The sequence below is a fragment of the Camarhynchus parvulus genome, chromosome 17 (genome assembly GCF_901933205.1).
Source record: "Camarhynchus parvulus chromosome 17, STF_HiC, whole genome shotgun sequence".
NCBI classification, from domain to species: domain Eukaryota; kingdom Metazoa; phylum Chordata; class Aves; order Passeriformes; family Thraupidae; genus Camarhynchus; species Camarhynchus parvulus.
This window is the reverse complement of record NC_044587.1, coordinates 1940808-1962205: the sequence shown is the minus strand read 5'-3', so window position 1 is coordinate 1962205 and position 21398 is coordinate 1940808. Positions and strand designations below refer to the sequence as shown.

Sequence of the window (21398 nt, the reverse complement as noted above, 5' to 3'; positions counted from 1 at the left end):
TTCTTAGGAGCTTAAAGGGCTTATCTAACCAACAATTATAACTTGTCACCTGTATAATCCCAATTTGTTCCCCAGATCTCTGCTCACCCAGTGCCCAGGGGTGGTAATGGAGATGTTCTGAGGGACACTGTAGCTGGTGAGCATCAGAGCTGGGCTTGCTGTGGCTCAGGGCCAAGAGGACATTTGTACACACTGATCTGTGCATCCACACAGCACACATGGCCTGGAGCATGGCTGCAGGACAGCGTCACCATAAATAGGGGACAGGAAGGAAGAGGTCCCTGGCCTCCAGGGCACAGCAGTGCTGGTCCCAGCAGTGCTGCCCGTCCTCCTTCCATCAGGATCAGGGTGTGCACGGACACTGACAGCTCCCAGCCCTCGGGGATGGGTTATTGGGACATCCCCCACTGTATCCCAGAGTGATGTTTAATTAATGACTGTCATCGATAGGGGACTGTACTACAGACCCCCTGTACGTGTGCTTGGTGTGGACATACCAGTAACTGCATGAAAATTACAAAACAAGCAACGGAATTCATGTAACAAGGCATTCAGACGTGATCTGGCATTGAAGAGGTGGGAAGATGTGGCAGCCGAAGGGCAGACGAGGCCGGGATCCCGTGCGGGGACTCCGGGAACGCGCGGGGGCCGAGGGGCTCGGCGGGTCCGGCCCCACTGGGGCCGGGGGCACGGGCGGTACCAGCGCCGTGTCTGGGCTCACGGCTGCGGGCTACCTGTGCCAGGCAAACTGCCTGGGTACCTGTGCCGGGGGTAACTGTGCCGGGCTACCCGTGCCCAGGTGAGCCGTGCCCCTGTCCCGGTGCCCATGTCCCCGTCCCTGTGTCCCCGCGGTCCCGCAGCCGCGCCCAGGGAGGCGGGCGGCAGGCGGGGGAGCTCCGGGTCCCGCCCCTGGGGCTGCCCGGCCCTGCCCGGCCCTGCCCTGCCCTGCCCGGCCCCGCAGCTGCCTCTGCCCGCGAGTGCCAGCACCAGGTAGGGCCGGGAGCGGCTGCCGGGGCTTCCCCCGGCTCCCCGGCGCACGGCCGGGCGGCGGGCACGGGGACTCGGAGGGACGGAGGGAGGGGAACGCGGGGCCGGGTCCTGTCCCCGCTCCGGTCCCGGGGCGTTTCCCGCGGCATCTGCGGGGCTGTGCCGGGCTGTGCCGGGTCCCGCTGCCCCCGGGAGCAGTTCCCGTCCCGCCGGGCCGGGGGGCGGAGGAGCCCCCGCAAGCCCCGTGCGCCTGTGAACGTCGGTGGAAGCAGTGCGAGTGGTGATGGGAACGGTGGGGGCTTGTTTGTTTTGTTCCTTGCCTGGGGGAAGAATGTTTGAAAGCTCTGTTTGAATAGAAATTCGAAAAATGTAGACACTGAAAACATATTTAAAATGTTTCCTAGGAAGAGTGTTAAAAAAAAAAGTTATGGGGATGACTTGTTTCAAGGAGGCCTCATTAGTAAGTAGATCCCTCTTGGAATAAAATTGCTTTGAATGTTATTTGCTCTTGGATGTAAAAAATCCAACTTTGCTAACAAGGATGATACTAGCATTGTTTCCCCTTAAGTCTCTTATTTTTCTTACTGATCATTACAATTTCCATTTTCCACTACCAACTCTGCATGATGCAAGTTTATCAGCAAAAAAAAAAAATTCCTTTATTTCCTTTGTGGGAGTAGAGCATGGCTCAGCTAAGGGTGTCCTGCTCTGGAGTCAGAGGGGGTGGGGGTTCCTTAAATGCCTCTCCTCCTTTGGGTCTCTCAAATTGTTTTATATATAACATCCATCTGGAAAAATGAAGTGAAACCTGAGTACTGAGGAATGGGTCTCTCCCAGGTTATTGCAGCTGCTTTCTCTTGGCCACAAGACAGTTTATTCCATAGTTTCTACCACAGAGAGATGGGAAATGGAAGCTTAGCCTGTGCAGGAGTAGAGAGAAGCAGAAGTCAGCCCCGTTTGACATCTGCTCCCTGGGATGGGTGCTGCTGGCATTGCTGCCTCCCTGCCCACCCCAGTGCCCGGGCTGGCCGTGGTTCCAGGCTCTGCTTGAGCTCTGTCCATCTCCAGAGTGGATAATGGGAATGCTGGCCTGGCACCAGCCCGGGCTGTCAGTGCCCATCTGTGCCATCACCAGGCTTGCTGAGTGCTGGGGAGTCCAGCTCCTGGATTTCACTGGAATTCAGCATGAAGACAGGGTGGGAATTTTAGTTACACCTCGTTAGTGACATGGGGGGATGGTGAGCGCCTGAAATGTTCAGTGTTTAAAGACAGGGAGAGATTTCCCAGTGGTTGTCTGAGAGTTCAGCTGAGTTTCAGTGAGAGCTGAGTACCTGCAGTGTCCCCAGAGGAATGACTCTGGCTCTTGGCAGAGCACAGGCTTTCTCTGGCTGGATGGAATTCCAGTGCTGGGGGGAAAACAGTGGGGAAATTGAAGCAGCCATCAATCTCTGGCTGCTTCTGAATGTCAAAAGGGTGACAAGGCAGAAATGCTACTGCTGCTGCTAGTTTAACTTGGATTTTACAGGCACAAATACAACCTGTTGTGAATTTGTTCCTTTCATCAGCAAAGCAGGGATGAGAGCACTCTGCAATCCAGGTTCATGGCTCTGATAATGTCACCAGGGGGGATTGCTGCCAGCTCTGGCTAAAAGGCTGCCTGATGTGTTCCAGTGCAGGGCTGGTTCTGTAATGATTTCTGTAATTCTGGGAGTGCTGCAGCCACATCCAGCGCTGGTGGTGTGGGCAGCACTGTCACTGAGCCTCTGTCCAGGGAAGGGACAAGGAGCAGCAGGTTCAGCTGCTGACCCAGGCTGGGCCAGAGCTTTCCCCCATCCCATATTCAGATAAAATAACTTTTTGTTGTAGCTTGGGTGTTTTACAGAATTCCAGTGGGAACCAAACAATTTTTTAAATAGCCCTGTGACGTATTTAGAGTTCAGGATTTGTATCTGCTTTCAGCTCACTTATAAATACAAGCTTTCCATTTTAATCCAGCCCCAGACATTAGTGTTGCTGCTGAGTGGCATGCATGGGAAAGAGGATTTTGGACAGAAATGTGCAGCTTCACAAAACAACTATTTCCCTGTTTTACTTTGGAATCTGGAGACCTAAAGAAACTTTTTTTTTTGTTATTCTTTAAGCTGAGGTGATCAAGTTTTGCAGCTTGATTGCAGTAAAGCAGAACATGGTTAAACACAGATATGAAGTGGTTTGGGTACAATAATTCCTGCCTAGAGAGAAGCAGCTGCTCTGTTTCTGTTCCCTTCCACAGCACTCGGGAATTATCATATGAACAATCAAGTTCTGAGCGTGTCTCTGCCTCTGCTTGATTATTATCAAATATTTTTCCTGAAGAGGCAGAAGTTTCTGATATGAACAATTGTCTGTAACAAGCTGTGTATTCTTTCTGTTGGTTAGTGATTGTCTGGTTCTCTGGACCAGGTATTTGATATCCCTTCTAGCAATTTCAGCTGAAAAGAAAATGGTATGTTTTGATATTTCATATGTTTGCTTCTAATCTCTTTTGGATCTTTTTAAACTCAAGACTCAAAGAATGTTTTATGCAGTGGCTTTCAGAGGTCACTCAGGTTTTGCATTAGGAAGAAAACCTCAAGTTATTTTTTTTGTGGAGCTTTTTTGCAGCTCTTTGTGTACCTCTGTCATTTGTTCTGCTTCTCACAGCATTAGTTCAAGTGTGTGTCTATTCAGTCCCTTAATCATTAATTAATCACTTCAGACACTAAGAAGCCTAAGGGAATCAGAAAGAAACGCTCTGGATGATTAATTCATTTTCCCATAAAAGCACTAAACTTGCTGGAGCTCTGAGCCATGCTGGAACTATTTTCCCTGTGTCAGGCACAAGCTCCCTAGGTGGGGATCGTGCACAGCTCTTGAGCTGAAAGCTGGGCTTGGGCAGTTCGGGAAGCGTTTTCCTGCAGGAGGCTGCGCAGAGCAGTGGGAGAAGGGAATGCAGCCGGAGACAGCCCCGGGGCACGGCAGAGCTGGCTCAGCACTGTCTCACAGCAGATGTTTGCACGGAAATGAGAATGGAAAAGTGCTCAGGCACTCTCCCTCAGGTCTGTCCTTGTGACTTGGCAGTGGGGAAGTGTCTGGATCAGGGATTTCTGACTCCGTTCAGGTGTTTCAGTGAGGAGGAGAAAGGTAAATGGCTCGGTGGTGGGAGAGTCCAGGCACCGTGTGTGCACCAGGCCTGCATTTCAGGGGCTTTGCCTCTGCTTCCCAGCAAGGCACAGGCGTTGGCAGATTTTCAATATTTACACTGTGTCCTACACCCTGATAGCACCAATGGCCAGAGCAGATTCATCGGGCCCCTTATCAGCTGTCAGACACTGCTGGGTGCCTGTTTGCCCTGCAGCAGGGTGTTCCTGCCCTGCGGCTCCAGCTGCCCTGCTCAGCAGAGGGAAATGCAGGAATGCTTCCCTGCACAGCACTGCAGGCTGTGTCCATGGTGTGCCCCTGCTGCTCCAGGGCTGTGCCAGGGCACTGGTACTGTGGCACTGTGGCACTCAGAAACCCAGCAGAGATGAAATCGGGGCAGGCAGTGCCCATTAAATGTCAGCCCGGACTTCACACCTGCTCAGGGAAAGAAAGTGGGCTCAGAGAAGTCGGTAAAGGTGATAGCAGCCTGTCTCAGCAGGACAGCCAGGTATTTATCTCTGCTTATCCACTGATGATGCATTTGCAAGGTTAAATAGAGCTCTGACAGGAGTGGGGTTAAGCAGAGCTCCGGGTGCTTTGCAGTGCTGGGCTGTCTGGAAATGCCAGCTTGGAATGGCCATGCTGGATCCGGGCCCTCAGGGAGCCTGGTGCTGCTGCTGCCATGGGAGTGGCTGATTGGGTTCTGGGGATCTCACACTGCCCTCTGGAGAGCAACCTTTGTTTTACTTCGTTCAGTTCCCCAGCTTTGGGACTTGGTGAGCAGCTGCGTTCTCAGTCAGGATATTCCAGGTTTTTGTGATCAATATTTGGGATGTGATGGTGTCTGGATGGTATGGACTCTGAAGATTTATATATGTTTTCCTTTTGCCGGTTTCAAAGTGTTCTTTTCTGACTATAGACTGTGGTTTTGGTCTTTCCTTTTCTCCTTTTTTTGTTCCTCATTCACCTCCCACTGAGAACCTGGAGAGCTGGAGCCGATCTCAGCTGAGGTCCCAGCACAACTGGAGTGGGAGAAACAACAGTTTGTCTGTATTAGGGCAGTCAGGCAGTGGGACACTGTCCAAACCCAAAGTTTAGACTTATGTTATTTACTCAGTGTTTCCACATGCAGTAAAAGTACGGCTACAATTCAAAACAGCATCTTTAAAACACTGGAGGAAATGAATCATGCCGGGATCTCTCAAGATGGACGGAGGTTGCTGCAGAGAGCACTGACACCGTGAGGACTTTCCCTTCTCTCGGGCTGTCTGCTCTGACAGATCAGAATCAATCCTTGTGGCTCCTCCGCGCCAGAGCCCGAATCCTGCTTGAAATGAAATGAAATTAAATGAAACGAAACCCTCTCCTGTTAATCCCGTAGCTCCCAGGAGGAAGGGATGGTTGTGGCCTGTGTGTTTCCAGCGCTGCCCTCTTGTGGCTGTGCCGGCGGGATGGGAGCTCCGGCCGTTCCTGCCCGTGCTGCTCCCGTGCCTGCTGTTGGGCGGCTCTGGAGCTGGGAACTCCTGCGTGAGAAGCTCGGAATGTTCAGCCACAGTCATTAACGCCCTGGCCACACCTGTCTGTGTCAGGAGAGCTGGGACAAAATGGAGAGGAGAACTCTGATAATTCCCTTCCCACAGTGATTACTGGGAAGCTGGTGTTTGTGAAGGAAGCCACTGCATGGGAAGTGGGGAATGGGGGAGTCCTGTCTCTCCCTGAGGAGGAGGCTGGTGGAGATGTGTGTGTGCTGGGGCAGGACTGGAGGAAGCTTTCAGTCACAGGCCTGTGACTGTTCCCTGCCAGCAGGTGAGCACAGGAACCTGGAACCCTCAGCCTCGTGTTCTGCTCCTTGGCTCATCTAGAAGGAGCACCTTGATTTTTATTGTGTATTAAGGAAGCTTTTTGTTGTTAATCCTGAGTTGCTTCCTGTCTTGTGGAGGCTCTTGATGTGGAAAGTTGAATTCTGTGTGGAACTGATGTGGAAGGCAGGAGCTGATGGACTCCCACTGGCTCTATGGTGACACCAGACCTGCTGTGCCCCATCACTGTGGCCTCAGCAAAATTCATTTATGTGCTTTTTACTCACTTATACTCAACCCTGACATCTGCCTGCAGCTCTCCTGCCCTTGTCCCACGTGTGGCAATGACTCCTAAGTCCTTTCACCCCCTTGCCTGGGCCTGATACTGCACAAGGAGTGCAAGGCCACGCTCTGTGCTTCCCTTTTGGATTGTTTGAGGCCCTCTCTCCTGCTTTCCAGCCTTTCTCTGGCAATAATGTGTTGCTTTTGGGTTATGGATCACAGATTGAACAACTTCTGTGCTGCAGAGGAATGTATCAGCTTGTTCTCTGGGGAAGAAGAGTTTGCATAAAGTTGCAGATGATTTCCCCTGAACCTGGAGACTGGAGGAAGAACATCTGTGTCATTTCCCTGCAGCTGACCACAGGCATGTCTTCACTGCCTTCCTCAATGTGTTCTGGCTGTCACCAGCAGCTCTCTCTCTGGGACATAACTTGGGGAGGTAGTCATATTTTAATGTGCTGGTTTATGTCTTATGTGTTACATAAACACTCCTTAAATATTTTTTCAGCACTGAACAATGATTTGTGTTGGAGCATAATGCAGGATTTATTTTTGCTCCCCAGTGAATGAAAGTTGTTGGTGCTTTCCACTGATCCAGCTTTCCCTGTGCTGTGTATGTTTAAGTGCATGATTCAGCTCTCACTTATGCTCAAGGCAGGGCTCTGAACCAGCTGATTGTATCAGCAAATTTCCCTGGGTGTGTTTCAGATGGCAGACCTGTCTAATCTCCAAAGCTTTCTCCTGTGCAAGTAATATTCTTCCCAATTTACATCACTGCAACTGAGAGGAAGCTCAGGTTTTTGGTTGAAGTTTTCTGCCTGGGTGCATCGGGCTGGAAGCTCTGTGTTTACTAAGTGGGTTGTATTCAAAAGGTAGAGCCCAGAATAGAGTTGATGTGACTCACAGTGCAAACAAACAGCTGGAAAAAGTGAACAATACTCAGATCTTCTGGGCCTTCTAACTTGCTCAAGTGGTTTAGTAGGAATCTTAATTTAACAAATGCAAAAAACTTACTTGCCAGTTGCACAGCTAATGCTGGACTTCATGTCCTGGACTCTTGATCTGACTTAGGCAGCTCAGTTGGAATTTTTTTGGATTTGTGGCTTTTCTGTTAAGATGTAGCTGCAGGGAATGCCATTAACTGTGCTGCTCCTCATCCAGGGAGCTAAAATAGTTTATGGAGTCACCATGGCTGGGGAAGAAGGAAACTGGCTTTCTCTTGCCAGTTTCTTATCCCAAATAACCTTTGTTTTCTGGCTTCTTCAAGGGATGGAAGGAAAGGGGTTGGGTTTAGATTTGTATATATATGAGTTTAGGGCTGTCTGGAGCCTAAAAACTGACTTAATCCATCACTTCAGATATTTCTCAATTCCTGTCCCCTTGGTAACAAAGCTGAAGTCCTGCCAGAGTTATTTTCAATGGTTTACTGAAGAATTATTGATATTCTATACTGTTTTGGCAGGGAAGCTGAATGAATAAACAAATATTTCCATTTTCAGGGTGTGCTGTCATCGCTGTGGATCCTGTGCTGAACTTTCTCAGTGTTCAGCAGCATCATGGCCTGAGTTTTGGATTGTCAGAACTCAAGTGGTCCTGTGCTGTTCACTCTCACAAGCTTTGTAAATTCATCAGAGTTTTTATGGGGCTGCAGCAGACCAGAGAATAAAGAAATGGCTACATGGTAGTCAGACAGTGTAGATTATGTTCAGAGTGCACAAAGGGCTGAACCTGAAGCAAGCAAATAACTTTATTGGGGTTTTGTTCGTGTGATCTCTTCAGTGGCGCTATTATAGACCCGGGGAGTGCAGCCCTTGCTCTGGGCTGTTACTGTGGCAAGCACAGCCTGTAGATTTCCTCAAACTGATCATGCCAGGAGGATTATACCCCTTTGCTCTTGCAAAACAAGGATTTAGGGTTTTCCTGTTGTTGCAGCAGAAATACAGTGGTAATTTACCTCTTCTGGCACTTGGTGTAGGCAGCCTGGAATGCTGTGAGATAAGGGAGGCTTTCTTTTTTGAGGACATATATTGTTGTTTATTTGGAGCAGTTCATATTCTCCAGGCAATGTTTGACAAATAAATAAAAGGAAGGAGAGAGCTAGTTGGGTGGAAATGCAAATGTGTGCCCCCAAGGTACAAAAGGGATTGGTGCATGAGGGGCATTTTTGCAGCATGACTGTAGTGTGGATACAGACTCTACTCAGATTTACTGTTCTCCTCCTATTTAAGAAACTCAGTCTGTATTTGCAACTTATTTTGATGTTCTGCAAGTGCCATCCATTAAAATCAAAAATCCAGCCTTTGCCATGTAGAAAGGCAGGAATTGATCCAGCAGTGAGCAGCAGGTGGTTTGGATGCTCTGTGGTGAAGTGTTGTGCTGGCTGCAGCCCTTCCTGTGTGGGTTTTGTTTATGAAGCAGATTTAGACAAATTATCTGAACCCATCACGAGTCGACGCCGGAGCTGCAAATGAGCACAACCACATGGGGATGTGGGATGCCCTTGTGTCTGTCTCATTTAGTTCAGCCAAGCTTTCCTGAGCAGCCCTGTGCAGGTAAGTCCTGACTGTATTTGTGGGTATATGCAGGTGTGAATTGCCACAAATTATTACAAATTAACCGGGCCTCACAAAAATTGTTGTGCTCATTTTTCTCTTGTTAGTGGCCAGTTACTGAATGAAATAAAGATTTTTTTTTCTTTCCCTGCTGTGAGTATTGGATGATATTATCTTGTAGAAAGTTACTTTAGTGACATCATTAAGCTTTAGGTGGTGGCAGGTGTGAAGATGTGAGAGTGTATTTGATGTGGAGGAACCACACATTAATTATTCCCTGTAATGGATTTTGCAGTGTGATGAGACAGAGGAAGAGATTCCAGGCTCAGTGTCCACAGGTTTTTCCTGAAGGGAACCAGACATTCCTCTCAGTGTGGCTGTGCTGGGCAGTGCAGAGCTGGGCAGCTCCTTGGCAGAAATTCAGAGGAGAGTGGAGACAAACAGCCAAGGGGCTCCTGGTGTCAGTCTGGGAGGGCAGAGGTGACTGTGACAGATGGGAGGGAGGCACAGCCACAGGGATGAGTGTGCAGAGCAGAAATGAAGAATTTAGGGAGGGAGGCCAAGAGAGCTGTTTGCTACAAGCTGCAGGGTGGAAATAGGAGAGGTGGTGTGGGTTGGATACCGGGAGAGGCAGGAGATGAGTCTGGGTCGGAGGTGGTGGAAGCTGCAGCAGCAGTCGGGGCTCCCAGCACGGCGCCAGGAGGATGCACAGCAGGGCTGGGATTGCTGAGCTCAGGCACTGGGACCTCTCTGCCTTTCCTGGCCTTCCCCTGAAGCAAACAGCTTCCAGCCTCAGGGAGCTCCTTCATTCCACACTTCCCTGCAGTAGCAGCTCCAGGCTGCCACTGGGCTGTGGCCAGACACAGACTTTGATCAGTAGTTGCCTTTCCTGTTGGGTGCCCTGGGATTGTTCCTGCAGGCCAGACTCCATCCCAGGGCATTCCTGGGCTGGCCTGTCCTGCTGCTGTGACTGCACATCTGGAGACCATCACGAACTTGTTGTCTTGCAGTGGTTGCTCAAATCATTGGACTCATTTTCCCAAGTTCTTGTTTTCATCACTATGCAGCCAAGTGTCATTTAGCTGATCCATCTGCCCCGAAATCCTGTATTCCAAGCCCTTTCCATGTTTTCCTTAAACAACTTTCCTTTGCATAAGACATTGGCTGTGCATAGCACCCTTTCTGGGACCAAGCTGGACACTTTTATGAGCAGCAGCTTGAAAAGTGCCTGTTTTCCACGTCTCCATCAGGACACCCTTTTCAGCAGGGCCCTGGCGATCTCAGCTGGCAGCTGCCCTCAGAACAATGTCCAGAGCAAACAGTTCTGGGGCTTGATTTAACAATGCAACACTTGCTGCCAGCAGTGATAACCCAAACCAGCTGCTGGGGTAGATTTACACCTATTCCCTCCAGGAATGGCTCAGATTAATTAATTTTATGAAAGAGCACTAAAATACACCATTTATGCACTGTAGCCCTCCTTCAATTTTTTGCCTGTATTTATATATTGCATCTCATTGGCAATGCAAGCTTGGACTTACAAAATGCCAAATTAATTAGAAGGCTAAATAAATGCTTTTCAAAAATATTGTGTCTACATATATCTGCAGATTACAATATCCTACAGTGGGATGTTAACAAAGAAGATGATCTTGGGTCTTTGTGCCTTCAGTCTGTGAGGTTTGCCCAGGTGTGGGACTATACAGGTATTTAATTTAGTAATAAAAAGTCCAGAGTATTTTTCCATTTGGAAAGGACCCATCTCTTTCTAATGTTATGCAACCCAGTCATTTTGGTTTGGGTTTGCTGCAGCTGCCAAAGCCTTTCACAGCTGCCTTTCTTAGAGTCAGGGTTCCAACATGTTTTTCACTGAGACTTAGACCTCTGACACTCTGAACTTCCTTCACAGAGATCAGAAATACCAGCAGGACTAGCACATTGTTTTTATTGTCTGTTTCAGTTTGAGACTTTCCAGTGAAATTTTCAAAGGTACATTGCCAAGGTGACATTTCAAATTAAAATGCATCGGCTTGGACAAGAGAGCAGCAGAGTGTTCTTGGGAGAGAGGGAAAGAAAATATCCTCATGGAGAGTGGAGAAAGCACAAAGCAGGGTCTGCTCTTTCCTTCGTGGAAGTTTTGTTGTGGAGTTTTATTGGGTGGAGGGTTTGGAATCTTTTGAGAGATTCTGACCATGGCAAGCTCAGCCTGTCAGGAATTCTCCCCTGGGTGTGTTGAGAGCAAAAGTTCCCAGCAGCTCCACATTGTGTGGCTACTCCATTCCTGAGGGCCGCAGGGAAAGGTTCCTGCTCGGGTCACTCACTGCAAACACTCGGCAAATGTGAGAGATGAACTTGCTGCAGTGTGAGATAGTTGGAAGAATAATCTCTCTATTGGTGGCAGATTGTTGGGGTGCTACAACCAGCCCTGTTGTAATTCCTTTGGCCTGAGTAGGTTTGATGGCTCTTGTGTTCCTGTCACAGGCTGTTGCTACACCCTCAGAAATACTTGGTTGTGAAATGATTGAATTGCTGAATGAGCTTTTGTTCTGTCACCTACAGACTCTGAATGCTCTGTTGTGCTCTGGGAGCTGAGATCCAGCTGAGATCCCCAAACCCTCCCGAGCTGTCGGTGCCAGTGCTGGGTGTGAGGCTCATTCAGGTGCACAGCACGGGCTGAGCTCTGCTGCTCCGACAGCTTCAGGGAGCTGAGGGTGCATTCCCCATCCTCAGGCTGCTCCCTTGAATCCTCCTCTCCCCAAATCTCTCTCCCTGCGCCCACTGCCAGCTGGAGCCGCCGTGCTGCTCTCTGTGTCTCATCAACTTCGCAGCTCTCAGCTGACAAAACGTTGCCTCTGTTGCTGATGTCTCTGAGTTTCCCCGTGCGGGGCCGTTTGGCCCGTGTGACCCTGAGTGCTGTGGGTAATGGATCGCACATTGTGCTGGGCTCTGGCTCGGGAGAGGCTGCGGGAGGCTCTGCGATTCCAGCAGGGCTGTTTGCACAAACGCGTTACGCCCCTGGGCTGCCGAGGGGGTGGGTGTGTTTGTCCCCGATAAAAGATTGGCTTCTGCCCCTCATCTTCCCCAGCAGCCAGTGGAGCTGGGACTCCCCACGGCTCTGCAGGAACAGGGAGAAGCCCATTTGCTCCTAGAAATGGGCAGGAAGGACTTCAATTATCTTTTCCTCACCATTTGCTGCGCAATGGCTCTGAAGCTGAACTGTGTCAGCTCCATGTCTGTGGCAGGGCTTGGATATGTTGTTACAGCAGCTCTTGTGCTTTCAGCCATGGTAAGTGAGGAACATCACAGTTAAACACTGAAAAACTTCTGGTTCCAGCTACTTACAGGAGTCCCTCTCCTTTAACTCTTTGTCAGTTTTTAGTGGGAATTTGGTAGGATTCAGGCAGACTGGAATCATGATGATAAAGTTCATTCTTGTCCATCTTCGATATCTGATTTCAGCTTAGGAACCACTTTGATACCTAACTTACTGTTTTGCTTTCTAGCTTGTAACATTCTTTATTTCTGCCTTGAAAACTGAGCATATTTTACTTTTGTCCATCAGCTGCTGTGAACCATGTTCTTTGTCAAAGTACTGAATGCTTCTAATGTGATATTGTAATGTTTTCTTCCCTGTTACCTGATAGCTCTCAAAGGTGTGATGTGATGTGATTGATGGACAGACTTCATTGCCAATACACCAGAAATGTTTTATTTCCTTTCAGAATTAACTAAAGTGAATTCTTTTATAAGAAAGTGTTCATTATGTTTATTAAAAAAAAAGGATATTGCACTGTGTTGATATATTGCATAAGGATAGCAGTAAACATATTAAACCAAAATTGCAGTGTCCTTAGGACAGGATGTTGTGTAAATTAATGTAATTCCTACAGGGGAGCAGTTAAGTAACAGGTCAGAACAGAAGAGCTTTCAGAAGCCTGTTAATTACCTAAATATTCAGTGACAGTCACAGCATTTTCCATTTGGTTTTAGAAAACCTGTAAATCATGTTTGTGCAGGATGTACAACAAGTGGAGTTAAAAGGGTTTTCTTTCCCACAGCCTGGAATGACAAACTTCACTTATGTGCCATACTAAAAGTTATAAATTAGTAAGAAAAATGCAGAGATTAAAATCCCCAGAGAGAGACACAATAGAGTCTAGAAGAGGATAAGCCAGTAATAAACCAGAAAGTAGAGGTGATTGGAAGTGAAAATTAACAGTGATCAGTGGAGAGGGATTCTTTCCACACACATCCTTATTTTTTTCCCCCTTCCAAACTCAGTGCACGAGAAAAAAGGAAACTTTCCACTTTTTGCCTGGCACAACAAGTTAGGGAGATGAGAAGCAATTTAATTTAAAGATTTCCTTGTGTCCTGCCCACTGAACAACACCCTCTGTCTTGCCCTCAGCCTGTCAGCATGGTGGAGCACGCCGAGTTTCTGAAGGCTGGGAAGGAACCCGGCCTTCAGATCTGGAGGGTCGAGAAATTTGATTTGGTCCCAGTGCCCAAAAACCTGTACGGAGACTTCTTCACCGGGGATTCCTACCTGGTGCTGAACACCATCAAGCAGCGCAGCGGGAACCTCCAGTACGACCTGCACTTCTGGCTGGGTGAGTGCTGGGAGTGTCCCTGCAGAGCTGGGAGCCCAGAGTGACCCCTGGGCCTCTCTGCTCCAGCCGTGGCCAGGAAATGTTACCCAAGGAAAGGAAAAGCTGCACAGTGAGAGTGCAGTTCTGGGGGTAAATAGCCCTACTCATGTCAGATATTTGTGTGGTCTCTGAAGTAGAGAGTACAGCCACCTCTGATCCTAAACCCTAAACCCTAAAATCCCTTTTCCTGGGCAATAGGACAGGTAAGTTCTGCAGAGATTCACCGGGAAGATGAGATCACAGGTGAAAAGTCTGGCTGGAATCCTTTCTGCCTGAGAGGAGGGAGGTCAGGTGTGTTCCTCCTGATCAGGGAGTGGAATTTTTCCCTCTCCTAAGTGCCCTCTGCTGTCCATGTCACAGAGTGCCATGCCACGGCTTCCCTCACAGCCTGCAAACCCCAGGCTCTTTGACAGTATCACAGTTAAATCTGCTTTCTCCTCCTGTGTTTGCAGAGTTGAATGCAGAGGCAGACCCTGCATCCCCTCCCAATGTGTCTCTCCACGTTTCAGGTGATGAAAGCTCTCAGGATGAGCGTGGGGCTGCTGCCATCTTCACTGTGCAGATGGATGAGCACCTGCAGGGGAAGGCTGTGCAGCACCGCGAGGTGCAGGGCCACGAGTCCCCCACCTTCCTGGGCTACTTCAAATCTGGCATCAAATACAAGGTGGGTGACAACTGACCCGAGTCTGCAAGAAATGGCATCCTGCCCAATTCCCAAGAGAGCGAGAATTGCACTTTTTCCAGTTGCTTAAAAGCCATTCTCAGCCAGATGTTTTCAATGAGTTGGAACTGAGCAGGGTGGAGAACAGCAGATCCCACTGGAGGAGATTTGGCTGAATTAATAATACACAAGGAAAGCCCCAGAAAGCTTTAGGAATCGAGGTTTTGTTTTTCTTCAAGAGGCAGAGGAAAGAACGGTCCCAAGGCACCTGGAATGAATTTAAGAAGCAGCAAAGTTAATGGGAAACGCCTACCCAGGAGATTTGATTTCTCCCCACTTGCATAACAGTTTGACCTTGCAGTCTCTGTGCTTAGCCCACCCTCCCAGCATGTGCAATGTTTTGGTAAAGGAGATGAACAGTAGTGGGAGTTACTCCTCCCTGCCATCACAATAAAGTGGGATAGAAGTGAAAACATGCAATCGAGCAGTTGTGTCTGTTAGGAATCCAAAGGCACAAGGAAAGTGATAGCAGGTCACATGCTTGCAAAGTGCTGACATTTCCTCATGTCTGAGACGTTCCTGATCTTTCTGGTTTATTTATTTCCCACTTGCTTGTTGTTACTTTTGTTCATTTAAAGTTGGTTGTGCTTTTTTTGAGGGAAACTGACATGGGTCCTGTTGCCTGCATTGATAAATAATTCCCAGTGTCTATGAGCAGAGAAAGTGAATCCTGAGCTTGGGATAATTTCTGGTAGGCAGGACATGTTATACACATGGGAATACACTCTTCCCCCAGCCCTGGTGTGAATCCTTGCTCCTGTGTTTCCCCCCAGGCTGGTGGTGTGGCTTCTGGCTTCAGGCACGTGGTTCCCAACGAGGTCACTGTGCAGAGACTGCTGCAGGTCAAGGGCAGACGGACAGTCCGGGCCACGGAGGTCCCTGTGAGCTGGGACAGCTTCAACACAGGGGACTGCTTCATCCTGGACCTGGGCAGTGTGAGTACCACGTCAAAGGCAGGGGTGGCAGAATGCAAGGGGAAGGAGGTGTCTGACCTTCACATGAGTTTTATTTTCCCCCAGTCTGGTGAAGCCATCTCAGTGCTGATCATCCCGAAACACTGACATTGTTCAGCCCCAGCTGAGTCCTGTCTCACCTAGGGAGGTGCTGTCATGCTCTGACACAACTTTTTCCTTCCCCAGAACATCTTCCAATGGTGTGGCTCCCAGAGCAACCGGCAGGAGCGGCTGAAGGCCACGGTGCTGGCCAAGGGGATCCGGGACAACGAGCGCAACGGCCGCGCCAAGGTCTACGTGTCAGAGGAGGGATCCGAGCGCGAGGAAATGCTCCAGGTTATTCCCTCTGTGCCTTTGTCCCTGCTGGAGTGGCAAGTGGGATGTGAAAGAAAGGTGGGGTGGGTGCTGTGTGTGGTATAAACACATAGCTCAGTGCAGAGTTGGTCCTCTGCCCTGCTGGGACATCAGAGGGAATTTACATGACTGATTTGGAATTCTCTTCCACTCATTGTCTTGACTGGAGCACCTGGGAAGGAAGATCCTCTTGGACTGGCTGGTAATGATTTTTCTCTCCCTCACAGGTTCTGGGACCAAAGCCCAGTCTGCCAGCAGGAGCTTCTGATGAGACCAAAACCGACACAGCCAACAGGAAGCTGGCTAAGCTGTACAAGGTAACGAGGAACCCTGACAGAACTCTGGGGAGAGTGGAGTGATCTTTGCGAAATTGGATGGAGGTGCAATAGCAGAGAGGAGCTGAGCTGCTCTGGGTCCTACTCCTGCCTCACTCTGCTTCTTAACAAGTTTTATGTATGAACCTTGGTTGCTCACACTGCATGTCCATGTACTTTCTGTTGGTTTGTTGCCACTTAGGACTGTAGTGAGACAGTGTGGGAATTTTTGTGAGAAAGGTGGAGTGTGAAACAAATAAGGGGAAAAGGGAGTTTTCCCATTTTGGACCAATCTCTCCGTGGTCCCAGCAGTATGTACTTTGCTAGAAATAATTGAAATCTTCAGAGTAAATGTTATGTTTTTGCCATATTGTTACTGTGTCAGAGGTATCCTGTTTGAAAACAATAGTGCCTGCAGCAGCCAGTGCATTTAAATGGATTTCCCTTCCCCTCCCTGAGTTCCGAGCTATGGCCATGGAGCAGCAGGGAGCAGAGGGTGCCTTATGTGACCTCTGTGCTGTGTTGTCACAGGTCTCCAATGGGGCTGGGAACATGGCAGTGTCCCTGGTGGCAGATGAGAACCCCTTCTCCCAGGCAGCCCTGAGTACAGATGACTGCTTCATCCTGGACCACGGCACAGATGGAAAGATCTTTGTTTGGAAAGGTACCTGAGAGAACTGGGAGAAAAGAATTAATATCATAAATAGAAAGGCAGTTGTTCTCTCTCAGCCATCACAACAGGCATGAAAGAGATCCAGCAATGGTCATTTGTTATTTGGCATCATTTATCTGGAAGGCTGGGCCCTTGTACTTTGGCAGAAGGTACCTGGGACAGTTTCTTCTCTGGGTAAAAAATCCTGACCCCTTTTCTTTCTATTTTCATTAAAGGCAAAGGTGCCAACTCTGAAGAGAAGAAGGCAGCACTGAAAACAGCCTCAGAGTTCATTGACAAGATGGGTTATCCCAAACACACCCAGGTAAGGACCTGTGGCAGCCCCAAGCACTGGGGTCACTTTTCTGCCACATGGGCACAGGGTAGTTAAAGTTTCTTCCTCTCAGATACTCTTTTACCTTTTCCATGACCTCTTCTAAGAGTGGAGAAGAGTAGATAAACCTGTTGTTCTTAGGGACATGGTTCTAAAGGCTCATTCCTTTCAGATCCAAGTCCTTCCTGAGAGTGGTGAGACACCTTTGTTCAAGCAATTCTTCAAGAACTGGCGGGACAAGGACCAGACAGAAGGGCTGGGGCAGCCTCACGTGTCCGGCCACGTTGCCAAGATCGAGCAGGTCCCTTTCGACGCTGCCACCCTGCACAGCTCCAAGGCCATGGCTGCCCAGCACGGCATGGAGGATGATGGCTCTGGCAAGAAACAGGTCAGTGGTGGCACAATCCCTCTGGGAAGCTTTCCAGACTTTGATTTGCTACTTGATGGCATTGCTGCAGGAGCCAGGAGGCCAGAGAGCCATCCACGGTGAGGTCTTGTAACTACTGGGGGAATTTCTGACACCAGAAATAGCAGCAGGGTCTTGAAAGCCCTGCAGAAAAGAGGGGTTGATTGTGATCCCACAATTTCCCAGCACTGTGGACATGAGTTTATTCCTTCTCCTCCTGATTATTCTCCCTGTTGCCATCGCATGTATGAATGTCTTGGAGCACCTGGGTTCATGACTTTGAGCATAGAAGCAGGGGTGGAGCTGGGCTTGAACGGGCTGGGGGCTGTCCAGAAGCCCTCAGCGGGCCTGGCCGAGGTTTGGCTGTTTAAAAGCGCCCGAAAAGCCTCCGTGCTCCGTTCGGGACCCGCCACTGGAGCGGATGGGAATTGTCCCGTCAGGTCCCGGCAGAGGGCGCGGCAGCACCGCCGGCTCCGGGATGCGGAATTCGGGGATAATTCGGGGATAACGCGGGCCGGCAGTGGGCTCGCTCTGCAGCGCCTCTGCTCCTCTCCCGCCAGATCTGGAGAATAGAAGGCTCCGAGAAGGTGCCGGTGGACCCCGCCACGTACGGGCAGTTCTACGGCGGGGACAGCTACATCATCCTGTACGATTACCAGCACGACGGGAAGCGGGGACAGATCATCTACACCTGGTACGGGATTTATCCTGGGGCAAGTCAGGAAACGCTGGGGCTGCGTGGGGCTGCGAGTCCACTCGGAAAATCGAGCACTGCTGGTTCCCGCTTCCAGAGGATCTTTGGGGGATAAAGTTTCACCCTGGATAACTTTCCCTTGCAAACAAAACTATACCAGAGGTCTGGGATGTTTCATTTGAAGTGGAACAATGGAGGGAATTACTGTGTGAACACTTTTTTTCCCATTTCCCCCCCCCCACCCCCCACCCTTGCCCCGATTATTACTCCCTTCTTTGGACCAAGCTCTTCTTATCAAGGAAAATGCTGCTTATTTAGGAAAGGTTCTTATCTCCCCCTGTACTCACTGTGCTACAATAGAGGATAAGGAATTTCTCCTTTGTGTTGAAGGAAGTGCTGCAGAGATTCAGTAACAAAGGGTTCCCTTACTCCTCTTGATCTCTGTAAGGTGTGTGTGGGGAGGGAAAAGCTGAGAATAAAGCTGGGATTTGGCCTTGTTCTCCAGGCAGGGCGCTGACTCCACTCAGGATGAGATTGCAACCTCTGCATTCCTCACAGTACAGCTGGATGAGGAGCTGGGAGGTACCCCTGTGCAGGTAAAGAGACCCAGCAGAAACCAACCCCAACACTGGGGGAATAAAGTATAAAGTATATATATATGTATATGTATATGTATATGTGTATGTATATATTAAACACCTGGCCCAGCTGGGTGCTCTGTGAATATTCCAGCTCAACAAAGGGTTGTAAAAGCCATTTCTGGTTAGTCTTGCACTCCTCAAAACTGACAGGAAGTTCATTTTTTTCAGAAACGAGTAGTGCAAGGGAAAGAGCCCCCTCACCTGATGAGCATGTTTGGTGGAAAGCCCTTGGTTGTTTACAAGGGCGGAACCTCGAGGGAAGGAGGCCAGACTGCACCTGCAGCAACGCGGCTGTTCCAGGTGCGCTCCAGCACCTCCGGAGCCACCAGAGCAGTGGAGGTACGTGGAGGTACAGTCAGCCTTGGGGTGGTGTGTACAGCCCATGATGGGAACAGGATCCACTGGAGATTTCAGTTCCCTCCATGGAAGAGGAACTTGGGCCAGGACACGGGTTCAGAGCCCCACTGGTCTGAGAGAAAACGCACACAAACACCTCTGTGCAACGACAAAGGGGAGAGTAAATCCTGGTGAGGAGAGGGCAGTGGTTTATTGCTGCAGGAACTCCCCACGTTTCCAGCTTCAAGAGGCCTGTCTTTGTTGACACAGAGGAGTTGGTGTTAATGATTGATCAGTGTTGGCAGCAGGGACTGCTCTGCCATGGGCTCCCCGGTGAGCTCCTCAATCTCCTGCCATAACCACCAGGACTGGCACAATGACAGCCAGGCATTCCTGCTATAGGTCATGTGCACCTGTAATCACACACAGAAAGAGTTATTTACTCTTCCCATGTGGAAAATCTAACTCATCACTTGGATACAGGGAATACACAACACATCTGACAGCTTTACATGCTCATATGGAAAATCTTGTTTGCAGTTTATTCAACTGTAGGCTCTGGTTTGATTTTGAAGTAACAGGCTCCCTGCAGAGGATGGTTACACCTGACACCTGCAGTGTTCCTTCTTTTCAGCTGGATCCTACAGCCAGTCAGCTGAACTCCAATGATGCCTTTGTCCTGAAAACTCCCTCTGCTGCCTACCTGTGGGTTGGCCAAGGAGCCAGCAACGCTGAGAAATCAGGAGCACAGGAGCTGCTGAAGATTCTGGGAGCTCGCCCAGTACAGGTTGCTGAGGGCAAAGAGCCAGGTGAGGGGGTCACAGTGGAGTCTGAGATCATTTCTGTGTAGCTGCACATCCTCAGCAATTATTTAATGAGTATTCTGTCTCCCAGAACAAGATGTGGACATGGGCAAGAGGGGCTTCTCGGGGTATATTCATAGTTTAACAGCGCTCTCATGTATGTCTGCAGGCCACTGGGACTTTCTGACCTGGAAGAATGCTTCAAGTCCTGCCCAAACCACAACCCTGGTGTGGTTCCATGAACAGGAGAAGCATCAGTCTCTCTCTCTGTTTTCCAGACAATTTCTGGGCAGCCTTGGGTGGCAAAGCTCCGTACCGCACCTCGCCCCGCCTCAAGGACAAGAAGATGGACACGCACCCCCCGCGCCTCTTCGCGTGCTCCAACAAGAGCGGCCGCTTCACCGTGAGTGTCTGGGGGATTCATCCAGCACCCACCTGGCAGGGGGGGAGAAGCTCAGACCCAGCTGCTCTGAGCCCCCCAGCAGCGTACACCTCATCTTTCTTTGTGTGGTTTGTCCTGTGCAGGTGAAGTAAGTGAAGCCTGTGTTCATCTGAACCCTCTGTTTTCTAGATTGAAGAAGTTCCTGGTGATCTGACTCAGGATGACCTTGCCACAGATGATGTGATGCTCCTGGACACATGGGATCAGGTATGTCACGTTTACAGGGGGGCAAGAGGAGCAAAGAATAGGCACAGATTGGCTCTAGATCGAGACCTGAACCACAATAGCCAGAGGTGCTGTTGTATTACAGATTCAGCACACATCAGCCACAAGGCAACTCAGAGCTGAATTTTGATGTTTTGTGGAAAAATGTTCATACATCTGCTACTTTCCCCTGATGTTAAGCTGGTGTAGAATTTTTTCAAGGGTCTACAATGCATGTAGATAAAATGCAGACAAAAAACTTCCCATTATTGACCAACAGAGCTTTGGTCATGTTTGTCAACAACGCAGGCACTCAACATGAGGATATTCTGGTTTGTGTCATGCTCTGTTCACTGAGGATTCATCTAAATTATCCCTTCATAAAGAGAATGATTGATGCTGAAGTAATTAATATTTTTATCTTTAGGTCTTTGTATGGATTGGGAAAGATGCCCAAGAAGAAGAAAAGACTGAGGCACTCAAGTCTGGTAATGTCACATTTTCCTCTCTGAACTATCCCTTTCTCATTTTCCCACTGTGTGATCATGTCTCAGGCAATCTATATTCTGACAGGCATAGATAAAACCATAGGGTCCAAACTTTCAGTGGGTATTTTTGTTCAAATGGCCGATGTGAAGCTGCCTCTCTGGCAGCCATTTAGCCCCAGCTGAGCTGCTGCTCTGCAGGGCTGGTGCTCAGTGAGCTCCCTCCCTGTGTCCCCAGCCAAGCGCTACATTGACACAGACCCCTCCACGCGGGACAAGAGGACCCCGGTGACCATTGTCAAGCAGGGCTTTGAGCCTCCCACCTTCTCTGGCTGGTTCCTGGGCTGGGACGATGACTACTGGGCTGTGGATCCCCTGCAGAGAGCAATGGCAGATGTGGATGTGTGAGCAATGTTTGAAACAGAGCAAGTTCAGTGCCTTCAATGCCTTCAAGAGCTCCTTCCTCCTGCAGGATGTATGTTAACGAGGGAATGATGTTAATAGCCAATTAGCTGTGCAATAATTTCCGAAAACAATCACGACCAGTCATTGACCCTACTCCTTGCTTTGATTATATTTAATACAATAAAGCTTGTATGAAATATGGGAAGAACAGAAATGGTGGAGTTTG

The 21398-nt window shown here is 49.3% G+C and overlaps 1 protein-coding gene across 4 annotated transcripts; it reads left to right on the top strand.

Annotated features, from left to right (window-relative positions):
- The first annotated feature begins 910 nt into the window (after positions 1–910).
- Positions 911–21386, top strand: GSN (gelsolin). Of its 4 annotated transcripts, XM_030961435.1 has the most exons (18): positions 931–990; positions 1392–1447; positions 13188–13389; positions 13938–14092; positions 14923–15084; positions 15289–15438; positions 15684–15773; positions 16302–16434; positions 16659–16747; positions 16929–17144; positions 17723–17856; positions 18362–18452; positions 18666–18836; positions 19468–19642; positions 19915–20039; positions 20208–20285; positions 20710–20770; positions 21006–21251. In XM_030961435.1, exons 2-18 carry the CDS (start codon positions 1415–1417, stop codon positions 21173–21175), a joined length of 2235 nt encoding a protein of 744 aa, XP_030817295.1. In that variant the 5' UTR covers positions 931–990; positions 1392–1414; the 3' UTR covers positions 21176–21251. The 4 variants fall into 4 exon arrangements, with proteins under 4 accessions (XP_030817296.1, XP_030817295.1, XP_030817297.1 ...); XM_030961436.1 differs by lacking the exon at positions 1392–1447 and having other exon boundaries at positions 911–990; XM_030961437.1 differs by lacking the exons at positions 931–990; positions 1392–1447 and adding an exon at positions 4126–4149.
- Positions 21387–21398: the final 12 nt, after the last annotated feature.